General features: G+C 37.5%; 1 protein-coding gene across 5 annotated transcripts in view; it reads left to right on the top strand.

The window, feature by feature from the left end:
• Nucleotides 1–12,287, top strand: part of SLC41A2 (solute carrier family 41 member 2) — a 175,136-nt gene that overhangs the window by 71,778 nt on the left and 91,071 nt on the right. For all 5 annotated transcript variants that reach the window (XM_032299938.1, XM_032299910.1, XM_032299901.1 and 2 more), the window contains exon 4: nt 6,381–6,452. In XM_032299938.1, coding sequence (XP_032155829.1) covers nt 6,381–6,452 — 72 coding nt within the window. The remainder of the gene's footprint in view (nt 1–6,380; nt 6,453–12,287) is intronic.

The following is a 12,287-nucleotide window of genomic DNA, read 5'->3' as shown; positions in this document are numbered from 1 at the left end:
GAGACGGAGTTTCGCTCTTGTTACCCAAGCTGGAGTGCAATGGCGCGATCTCGGCTCACCGCAACCTCCGCCTCCTGGGTTCAGGCAATTCTCCTGCCTCAGCCTCCTGAGTAGCTGGGATTACAGGCATGCGCCACCATGCCCAGCTAATTTTTTGTATTTTTAGTAGAGACGGGGTTTCACCATGTTGACCAGGATGGTCTCGATCTCTTGACCTCGTGATCCACCCGCCTCGGCCTCCCAAAGTGCTGGGATTACAGGCGTGAGCCACCGCGCCCGGCCTTAAACTGTGCAATTTTAAAGTCTACAATTTACTGAGTTTAGATATATAATATGTACCTGTAAAAACTACCACCATGATCAAGAAAATGAACATGTATGTCATCTCTGTACATTCAGACGATATTTGTGTGTGTATTTTTGTGTACAGTGTTTTATTATAGAATATTTCAAACGTGAAAATATATAACAGTCTTTCTAATTCTAATTAATGGTAGAATGAAATGGTTGGTTGTGTGAAGCCTCCAGAGATTAACAATTATAAATCTAGAAAACTATTTGAAGGCAATGGAAAGTGATCAGAAGCTGGTAGAAAGTAGGGTTTACCTTTAAAAGACCATGCTATAATGAGTAAGAATTGCAAAGCTTGTGATGTTTTTGCCTGAGGGAATTCCCCTATCCCTGGATCTCATATGGCAGAAAACTGATAGTCTTATTAGCTCAAAGAGGAGTTCAGACCTGGCAGAGTGGCTGGAAATTAAGGGAGGAAATTCTAGAAGTGCAGAAAAGGGGAGACCCAAAATCCGAGTATAAGATCTGCTCAAATATTTGGCTAAGCGCTAACATGCATATGTGTAGGAATAACCTGAATGAATCTGGCAACAAAAAAACAAAAAAAGTAGACAGAAATGTGAGAGGGACCTACACTTGAAAAACAAATATACTGGTTAAGATTTCTGTGTTTCTTGACTGAGTGTCTTCTGTGACCTATACATAGATCTATAGTGGCAGAAAGTTGAAGTTTTAGTGGCTTGGATTATCAGATGACAGAACTCGGAGCTGACAAAGCAGATGGAAACTTATAAAGAAATCTCAGAAGCAAGAGAATTGCATAAAGAGTGAGCCCTAAAATCTGAGCATAAATTATGCCCAATTCTTTGGTTGTGTAGTTTAAACAAACTATAGTATACAACCAAAGAATTAAACTACACAACCAAAGAATTGGGCACAATTTATGGTACAGCAGAGATCTCAAAGGGTTATACAAAAAGGCATTTATTGGTAACTGAAAGAACCAAGCAGAGAAATGAGCAGCTTCACTATATGGGAGAGACAAAAGTCTGCAGCTTGGATCTGGGTAAGTTCACTGCCTATTAGAAGGAAAGCCCAATCATCACAAAAGCATAACAGTATCCAGAATCACTACAACATATTATCTACACTGTCTGGTTTCTACCTCAAAATCACTAGATGTGGAAAGAAACTGAAAAGTGTGATTGATATTCAAGAAAAGTATGATTAGGCCGGGCGTGGTGGCTCAAGCCTGTAATCCCAGCACTTTGGGAGGCCGAGGCGGGTGGATCACGAGGTCAAGAGATCAAGACCATCCTGGTCAACATGGTGAAACCCTGTCTCTACTAAAAATACAAAAAATTAGCTGGGCATGGTGGTGCACGCCTGTAATCCCAGCTACTCAGGAGGCTGAGGCAGGAGAATTGCCTGAACCCAGGAGGTGGGGGTTGCGGGGAGCCGAGATCGCGCCAATGCACCCCAGCCTGGGTCAAAAGAGTGAAACCCCCCCCCGCACAAAAAAAAAAAAAAAAAAAAAAAAAGAAAAGCATGATTAATATTCAGTTAATGAAAAATGACTCTAATTGGACCCAGATATTGGACTTAATAAAGTCTTCAAAGCCATTAGTATGAATATGTTCAAAAAACTAAAGGACAATATGTTCAAATAATTAAACAAATGTTTTAATGAGTGATCAGATAGGGAGCCTTAAAAGAGAACTAGTAATTACAAAAAAGAATTAAATGGCCGGGCGTGGTGGCTCACGCCTGTAATCCCAGCACTTTGGGAGGCTGAGGCGGGTATCGGATCACAAGGTCAAGAGATCGAGACCATCCTGGTCAACATGGTGAAACCCCGTCTCTACTAAAAATACAAAAAATTAGCTGGGCATGGTGGTGCATGCCTGTAATCCCAGCTACTCAGGAGGCTGAGGCAGGAGAATTGCCTGAACCCAGTAGGCGGAGGTTGCGGTGAGCCAAGATTGTGCCATTGCACTCCAGCCTGGGTAATAAGAGCAAAACTTCGTTTAAAAAAAAAAAAAAAAAAAGAATTAAATGGAAATTCTCTAGTGAAGCGTGCCATTTTGCATTCCTACCGTCAGGTCAACTAATCTCATAACAGTAGGCCTAGCAAAGGCCTTTATACCAGCAGTGAGTGAGAGTTCCTGTTGTTCTACATCATCACCAGCATTTGGTGTCAGTGTTCTAGATTTTGTCTGTTTTAATAGGTGTGTAGTGCTATCTTGTCTTAATTTGCATTTCTCTGATGTCATAGAATGTGGAGCATCTTTTCAAATGCTTATTTGCCATTTGTATATCTTCTTTGGTGAGGTGTCTGTTAACGTCTTTGACCCACTTTTTAAATTGGATTGTTATTGTTGAGTTTTAAGAATTCTTTGTGTATTTTGGGTAGCAGATGACAGAGCAGATGGAAATTTATTAGATATCTCTTTTGCAAATACCTGTTTTTAAATAAAATGATTATACTGGCACTATATGTTCAGTGACAAGAATTTGAAAAATTCACTAAAGAACAAAGTAAAAAATAAAAGTTATCCATACACCTAACACTTGGAAGTAACAAGGGTAACTTTCTGGTTTTTTAAAAAAACTTACCTATTTGTTTGTACACATAGTTAAATACATGTTTATTAAGACAATACATCAGTGGAGACTTTCAGTACCATTGTTTCAAGTATTTATTCATTAAACATACTTTTTTCTAGTGTTAATTGTAGTGGCTATATTTATAAATCTATAATTTCAAGGTCATACAAGACCACTGTTATATTTAGCTCCAATAAATCTTAAGTCTTGCTCATAACTAAGATGTCTCAGTGTCAGATAAGTTACATTTGTTTATGCAAAAGAAGGATGTTGGGATTATAAAAACTAGAGACGGCAGATTCCACCTAAAGGCATTCAGATTCAAAAATTTTAAAACCACTGTGTTGGCCAGACATAACACATCTTCAGGCTCTGGCCACCTCAGCTGTACTCTTTGCTAAAAAATTAGTTGATGTCCCTGCAAAAGTATTGGCCTATTTTTCTAATGCTTTAAGATATACAAAATTTAAATAAGACCTGGTTATACAGAAGTCTTTACTAGATCATACCCTACTATGTTTTGTCACCTTCTCTTTTTTTTTTTTTTTTTTCTCTAGAAATAGGATTTCTCCATGTTGGTCAGGCTGGTGTCACACTCCCTACCTCAGCTGAGCCGCCTATTTCGGCCTCCCAAAGTGCTAGGAGTACAGCCTGTTTTATCACCTTCTAAGCTCTTGGTTTGTCTAGCTGGGCACCATCAGGTCAGCTAATCTCATAAATGTAGGTCTAGCCAAGGCCTTTACACAGAACACTCATACTTCGCCCTCTCTGCTTGAGAAAAAACTTAGATGGCTCATATTAACCCTAAACCACTGGACAGTAGAATGGGTCAGCCTAACTCTTGATATAGTTTTTACAGGATGGAGACAACAAAGTCAATTTTCTGCGTACTACCATACTATGTTATGCATATAGCATACAGGCTATATACAAGCCTATACTATAAATATTTTCCCTTACAAGATAAATTTGGGGCAACATTTCTCTTTAGTTTGCTTTTAAATCCTTACTTCTGAAAATCTTTGTTTTATAAAATAAGTTATTTATAAATATATTCTATATTTTATTATTTTATGCCATACATTGTTTTGTTATTTATTGTTTTAGACTAAGAAGAGTAAAGATTCAGAGACTTCTAGATTATGAAGGGACTTAGAGAATGTGATTGTCATCATTTATAAAACACATGTAATTGTTTAGTACCACCCTAGAGATCATGAAAAAAAGAAACTGATGAATTGAAGAGTGTTGCTGGGTGCAGTGGCTCACTCCTGTAATCCAGGCAATTTGGGAGGCCAATCACTTGAGGCCAGGAGTTCAAGACCAGCCTGGTCAACTTGGTGAAACCCTGTCTCTACTAAAAATACACAAATTATCTGGGCATGGTGGCGGGCACCTGTAATCACAGCTATTCGGGAGGCTTAGGCAGGAGAATTACTTGAACCTAGGAGGTGGAGGTTGTAGTGAGCTGAGATTGTGCTACTGCATTCCAGCCTGGGCAACAGAGCAAGACTCTGTCTCAAAAAAGAAAAAAAAAAGAGAGAAAGAAAGAAAAAAGTGTCACTCTGGGTTTTGTCAGAAAAACAGAGCCATGGTATGTATTGCACCAGTAGGGAATTTAATAGAGCAAATTTGGGGTTACCTGACATAGGTAAAGTTAGAGAAATGAAGATCTGTGGTAGGAAACTCAGAGAAACCGCCTGAAGCCCTGGAGCAGGAAAGAAAGCCATGCATGCATTACAGCTAGAAAGTCTGGACACCTGCCATGTCTGATCACCTTCCAAAACTAATAGCCTCTGCTTCACTGGCGACTTGCAAATCTTAGGCAAATTCTTCTCACGAGCAGACAGTCACCTGAAGCTATAGGGGAGGGGATTTGGGGGAATGTAGTCCAAGCCTTAGAAGGGAATGGTAGTGATAGTGCCAAGTTAACATAGCACAGTTGCAAACCCAATTCATAGCACTCATTCATTCTATAACTCCTACCTTTCTTGATCTTTTCCTGGACCCGAATGTATGTATGTCTCCATTGGTTATTAAGCAACCCTGGAGTCTTGATGTCTTATACTTTTTCATGGAATAATTTTAGATTGCTTCCTATAGATATAGACGTCTTTCTAAGACTTTTTAAAAATAAGACTAATTTTACTCATTCCTATTTCTTGAACTCTAAACCTGAGGTAGGTTCACTTTGTAAACATTGCTTGTACCATCTTACCTGAGCAAAGCCCCAGGTTGTTAGAACCACAAACATGAATTTCACCAATGATTTAGATTCCCAGGCTTAGTAAAGAAATTTGTAAATAAAGACTACATCAATAATTATTCTGAAATACTGAGAAATCTCAATATTTGCATTAGCTACATGCTTTGAGACTAAAGTCCACAGCAAGATTACAGAATAGAATCTGTTTTCCAGATTGATAGAGGAAATGTTTACATAGCACTTAACCAGCCTGTCTAAAGCCAGTGACCTAAACTCTAGTCTGTACCTTGTTAAAACTACTCATAAGTAACAACCTTTACTTACCTTCCTCTTTATCCATTCACCTATAGATCATTTGAAAGTCTTTCATGACAAAGCAGATGATGAGTAATTGAAATGCAACTCAGTATAGTATTTTTACTAAATGATTGTTTGTTGCTTTCCAAATGACTATATTAGACAAACTTGGCAGATTTGGATATACACTTTTTGAATCCTAAGTGGTTGAGAAATATGAATTAACTTACAGAGCAATTGAATATGTGAGTGATAACATTATTTTGGAGGCCGGGCGCGGTGGCTCACGCCTGTAATCCTAGCACTTTGGGAGGCCGAGGTGGGTGGATCACCTGAGGTCAGGAGTTCAAGACAAGCCTGGCCATCATAGAGAAACCCCATCTTTAAAAAAAAAAACAACAACATTATTTTGGAGAGTATTCTTCTATTTAGTAGAAAGATGTGTAAAATCTAATGGTTGAGGTACACAATCAAATTTACTTGTAACTGAATGAATTTTATTGCTAACAGTTTTAGTCATGACTCACATATAAATTGTATACATGTGAATGATTTGTTTATATCTTGTTTTTTGGGTCAGTAATTCTACATTAGTTTTATAATGTGTAATTAACTGCTAGTGGATCAAAATTATGTAATTACTTACACTGGACCTCAATACACAAAATTTGGCATGCTAAGATGATACCTGATGATGCTAGTTGTAAGATAACATCAGTAAGTAGGTGGGTAATACTAATGGGTCCACTAGTTCTTACAAGACAGATAAGTGAAAAAAATTTTTTTCTAAACATGTTAGGCAAGCCTAGTGTTAGCTGAAAGCCTGGTAGTGAATTCAGAATTATTTTCACAGTGCAATGTGAACTCACTGGACTTACTAAAGAATTATTTTGGGCTTTAAGATTTCATATGCTGTTTAAACACAGCAGACAGCATGTAGATTTTCTTCAGTGATACATGAAAATATCCACTTTAACAGGTAAACATTGGGAAGATGGATTCACCCATTGAAAAGTGGAACTTAATAATTGGCAACTTGGCTTTAAAGCAGGTAAGTGGTACACATATTTGTTTACAGGTCTTGGATGTAGAGATTTGGAGTGTTATCTATAAGATTCGTGTACATTTTAGTACTGTGAGTCTACCCTTTAACTGCTTTTGGAAACACCAGAACAATAATTTAGTACCTTGGAAGACTGATGGAATAAATGGATACTCATGACTTCTGAAAGCTATTCTTTGTTTAGAAACTAATTCTTAAAATTGTGAAAAATATATAATATACAAAATATTGAAAAAATATACAAAATATTTTGTATCATAAGTGTGTATAGAGCCAGAATTTGCATTAATATGTCTGTTTAGTAAATATTTGACACTTCATTAGGTTCTGTTTTTTTACTTTGAGATTTAAAGATAAGCTGAGCTCTTTCTATGTATTATAGTCAGATATTTGTTTGTTTTCCTTAATTTGTTATTAGTATTAATAGAAACAATACAGTAGTTTATCAATTACATATACACTGAACTATGAACTGTGGATTGTGTATAATCTACAGCTCTTTCTAATCTTGGGTGAGTACCTCTTTCTCTTTTCTATTCACCCTCTCCTATCCCTAAAACTGAAGACTGTGACTACCCCTAGTAATATCTAGCTAGTGTGAACTTAGGGAATGCACACTAGTTTTGACATTAGTTCAGCTATGACATAATGTTGAGAACATGGCTGCAGGAACAGAATTTCATGTAATTCAAGGACAAAGAAATAAAGCACATTTTCTGAATATGTGTGCAGTTGCTTGTAAGATCACAGATGTGGAAATAAGAAAATCTGAGATCTGACCTCAGCTTTAACATTAAACAGTTTATTTATTTATTTATTTATTTATTTATTTATTTTTAAGACGGGGTTTCGCCATGGTGGTCAGGCTGGTCTTGAACTCCCGACCTCAGGTGATCTGCCCGCCTTGGCCTCCAAAGTGCTTGGATTAAAGGAGTGAGCCGCCACGCCCGGCCCCATTAAACAGCTTATAACCTTTGTTAATCTATTTAACTTTTCTGGGCTTCACTTTTATCTTTTATTTATTTTTTTCTTTGAAATAAATTTTAATTATTATTTTTTTTCTTTTTGTTTTTTGAGGCAGGGTCTTGCTCTGTTGCCCAGGTTGGAGTGCAGTAGTGCAATCATGGCTCACTGCAGGCTTGATCTCCTGAGCTCAAGTGATCCTCCCACCTTAGCCCCCTGAGTAGCTGGGACTACAGTTATGTGCCACCACGCCTGGTTAACTTTTGTACTTTTTGTAGAGATGGGGTTTTGCCATGTTGTCCAGGCTGGTCTTTTCTTTCAATTTTTAATTTTTGTGGGTACATAGTAGGTATATATATTTTTGGGGTACATGAGATGTTTTGATACAGGCTGCAATGCATAACAATCACATCATCTAAAATGGTATATCCATCTGCCCAGCATTTATCCTTTGTGTTACAAACAATCCAATTATACTCTTTTATTTTTAAATGTACCATTAAATTATTATTGACTAAAGTCACCCTGTTGTGCTATCAAATACTAGGTCTTATTTATTCTATTTTTTGGTACCCATTAACCATCCCTACCTCTCCCACACACTCCTGCTACCCCTTCCCAGATTCTGGCAACCATCCTTCCACTCTCATCTCCATGAGTTCAATTGTTTTGATTTTTAGATCCCACAAATAAGTGAGAACATCCAATGTTTGTCTTTCTGCTTGGCTTATTTCACTTAGCATAATGACCTCCAGGTCCATCTGCGTTGTTGCAAATGACAGGATGTCATTCTTTTTTATGGTTGAATAGTGCTCCACGTGTATAAGCACCACATTTTCTTTATCCATTGATCTGTTGATGGACACTTAGTTGCTTCCAAATCTTGGCCATTGTGAACAGTGCTGCAACAAACATGGAAGTGCAGATATCTCCTTGACATACTGATTTCCTTTATTTAGGATTATATACTCAGCAGTAGGATTGTTGGATCATATGGTAGCTCTACTTTTAGTGTTTTGGGGAACCTCTCAAGCTGTTCTCCATAGTGCTTGTGCTATTTACATTCCCACTAACAGTGTATGAGGGTTCCCTTTTCTCCACATCCTCACCAGCATTTTTTATTGCCTGTCCTTCAGATAAAAGCCATTTTAACAGGGGTGAGATGATATCTCATTGTAGTTTTGATTTGCATTTCTCTGACCATCAGTGTTGTTGAATAACTTTTCATATACCTGCTTGCCATTTGTATGCTTTCTGTTGAGAAATGTCTATTCAGATCTTTTGCCCGTTTTAAAATCAGATTATTAGATTTTTCCTATAGATTTGTTTGAGCTGCTTATATATTCTGGATATGAATCCTTTGTTAGATGTGTAGTTTGCAAATATTTTCTCCTGTTCTGTGGGTTGTCTCTTCACTTTGTTGATTGTTTCTTTGCTGTGCAGAAGGTTTTAAACTTGATACGATCCCATTTGTCCATTTTTGCTTTGGTTCCCTGTGCTTGTGGGATATGACTCTATACATTTTTGCCCAGACCAATGTCCTGGAGAGTGTCCCTGATGTTTTTGGGTAGTAGTTTTATAGTTTGAGGTCTTAGATTCAAGTCTTTAATCCATTTTGATTTGATTTTTGTATATGATAAGAGATAGGGGTCTTGTTTCTTCTGCATATGGATACCCAGTTTTCTTAGTGCCACTTATTAAAAAGAATGTCTTTTCCTCAGTGTATGTTCTTGGCACTTTTGGCAAAAATGAGTCCTGTAGACACGTGGATTTGTTTCTTGGTTCTCCATTCTCTTCCATTGGTCTGTGTCTGTTTTTATGCCAGTACTGTGTTTTGGTTACTGTAACTCTGTAGTATAATTTGAAGTCAGATAATGTGATTCTTCCAGTTTTGTTCTTTCTGCTTAGGATAATTTTGACCATTCTGAGTCTTTTGTGGTTCCACATAATGTTAAGATTTTTTTGTTCTATTTCTGTGAAAAATGTCATTGGCATTTTGATAGGGATTACACTGAATCTGTACATTGCTTTGGGTAGTATGGACATTTTAACAATATTGATTCTTCTAATCCATGAACATATTTATACTTTTTGATGTCCTCTTCAATTTTTTGCATCAATGTTTTATAGTATTTTTGTTTGTTTGTTTTTTCTTTCTTTTTTTTTTTTTTGAGACGAGGTCTTGCTCTGTCACCCAGGCTGCCAGGCTGGAGTGCAGTGGCACAATCTCAGCTCACCGCAGCTTTCGCCTCCTAGGTTCAAGTAGTTCTCCCACCTCAGCTGGGGTACCATGTCTGGCTAATTTTTGTATTTTTAGTGGAGACGGGGTTTCATCATGTTGGCCAGGTTGGTCTCGAACTCCTGACCTTAGGAGATCCATCTGCTTCAGCCTCCCAAAATGTTGGGATTACATGTGTGAGCCATCACACCCGGTCTGTTTTATAGTTTTTATTGCAGATATCTTTTACGTCTTTGGTTATTTCTAAGTATCTTATTTTCCTTGTAGCTATTGTAAATGGTATTGCTTTCTTAATTTCTTTTTCAGATTATTCACTGTTGGCATATAGAAATGCTACTGATTCTTGTGTGTTGATTTTGTATCTTGCAATTTTACTGAATTTATTTTCAGTCTAATAGTTTTTTGGTGGAGTCTTTAGGTTCTTCCAAATATAAGATTATATCATCTGCAAATAAGGATAATTTGACTTCTTTCTTTCCAATATAGGTGCCCTTTGTTTCTTTCTCTTTTATGCTTGCTTTAGCTAGAACTTCTAGTACTATGTTAAATAACAGTGGTGAAAGTCACTTTCCTCTTTAAATATCATCATTGCGTTAGAGATGTCTAAGATCTTTTTCAGCTTGAAATTGTAGGAATCTATGCAGGGGTAATAATAAAAATATTTAACAACCAGTAGGGTACTATAAATAATATATAAAATTTGAAAATATATTCCATTTATTTTTAAATACCCTAAACTCTTACAAAGTAATATAAGTTGTAGTGTAAATTATTTGTCAAATTATCCTAACAATTTTCATCTCAGCTTTTCATTTTTCCTCCCATTCTTAGTCTACTTTCCCCTTATCATCCTCTCTCCCTGCAACTGTCAGTCAAGATGGGAGTCAGACAAGGAATTCCTTGACTCTAGTTGCCATAAGCTGAAGCCTGTGTCTTTATATGCCCTATTTCACCAAGGATGTATGAATATGAAGAACAGGGAACCACAACCAGGTCCCTCAGGACACATCTGGTACCAGCCAGTGGGGCAGCAGTGGGTTGAAGCCCAGTCACAAGTAGACAAAAGTGAGAAGAAAAGACGATGGGGCAGTGGGGGTAGTGGTTGGGGGAGAGAGTTTTTTCTTCCTGAGGCTTCTTCTGCTAACACTTGTGAAAGAGTAGATGATGAGTGTGAGGAGGGGAGCAGGATGGGTTGGCACAGCTTTCCTCTGCCTGGAGACTGGCCATGGAAGGTAGAAAGAGAGAAGAGTAGAAAGCACAGAGGAGGCCCACACTCCCACTTGCTCAGGGATGTGCTCTTCTCACTATTAAATGGAGTCCCAGGCAGATTGCCTGTCACAGACTTTGTCACAATCGTACAGAATGGCCTCCTGGACCAATACATAAGTAGTCAAATAAGCCAAAGTCTCTGGTCCCATCTGAGGAACTGTTGCCTCACCAGGAGGGACTTGTCCCGTACCAACATCTCTTCAGGCCTATGGCCCCTATTAACCTTCCCATCTACTGCTAGAACCCAGACATCACTTTCTTTTGGGTACAATTAGTCATTTTTCAGTTAACTTCCTCATCTCAGCTTGTGCTTTTATTTTCTCAGAAATTGATAGACCTATACATGTATACATACATATATACATACCATGATGTCTATAGTAGGCTCTCTAGCCCTGTGTTCCAATGTCAAACCAGACAAGACTTGGAATCATAATGCTAGAATTTATATCATAAATTAATTTTACTGCTTTAAAGTGTAATTACGTTATTTACTAACCAGAATGAAAATACTGAAATGTTTTAATTGCTACAGTTGTCATGGCACTTATTAGTTTGAATCTCAGCTCTGAATCTGTGAATGACATCTACAGGAGCTATAATATTAATACATGATCATGGGGCTGGAGTCCAGGATACCTGGACTCTTTAGTCCTGGCTCTTCTGTTGATTTACCGTATGACTACCTCAGGAATTTTTTACTTGGAGCCCTCGATTCCAGCACATGGATTGGCTTCAGAGAGTCCATGTACACCAAGAAATTCTACTCAAAATATTGAATGCCTCTGTGTTTGCCTAGAGAAAGAGAACTCCATTCTATAGAGTTTTTACCAGATTGTCAAAGGAGTCCATGACACAAACACAGCTAAGAATGAGTGCAATAGATGATTCCCTTAGGGTTACTTTTAGTTCTGACATCCTATTAATCTGAATCTGAGCTGGAGATCAGTGTTCTTTCTTAGTTGTGGGTTTTTTGAGTGTTGCTTTGTGTCAGCACTGTGCAAAGCACTTTATATATTTATATAATTAATTTAAATCACAAAGTTTGAGGTTATCATTGTTGGCTTACTAATGAGGAACTGAAATTTTCATAGCACTAATCACAATTGTGCTTATTTGTGAGGTTATTTCAAATGTCTGTCTCTCCCACTGACCAAGAGCTCTGTGAGGGCAGGGAATAAATCTGTGTTGACCATTGCTATAGCCAAACACAAAACATAGCATGTTATACATAGTAGAATCTAAATAAATACTCATTGAATGAATGAATTTAAATAATTTGCTGCAAAATTAAGTGCTAGAACCAGGAGTCAAACTCCTCGTTCGATTATAAACTCCAATCTCTTGCCAAC

The sequence above is a fragment of the Sapajus apella genome, unplaced genomic scaffold (assembly GCF_009761245.1).
Source record: "Sapajus apella isolate SASKATOON/1434 unplaced genomic scaffold, GSC_monkey_1.0 scaffold2, whole genome shotgun sequence".
Taxonomy (NCBI): Eukaryota; Metazoa; Chordata; class Mammalia; order Primates; family Cebidae; genus Sapajus; species Sapajus apella.
The sequence above is the reverse complement of the archived record's forward strand: the minus strand, read 5'-3'. Positions and strand labels throughout refer to the sequence as shown.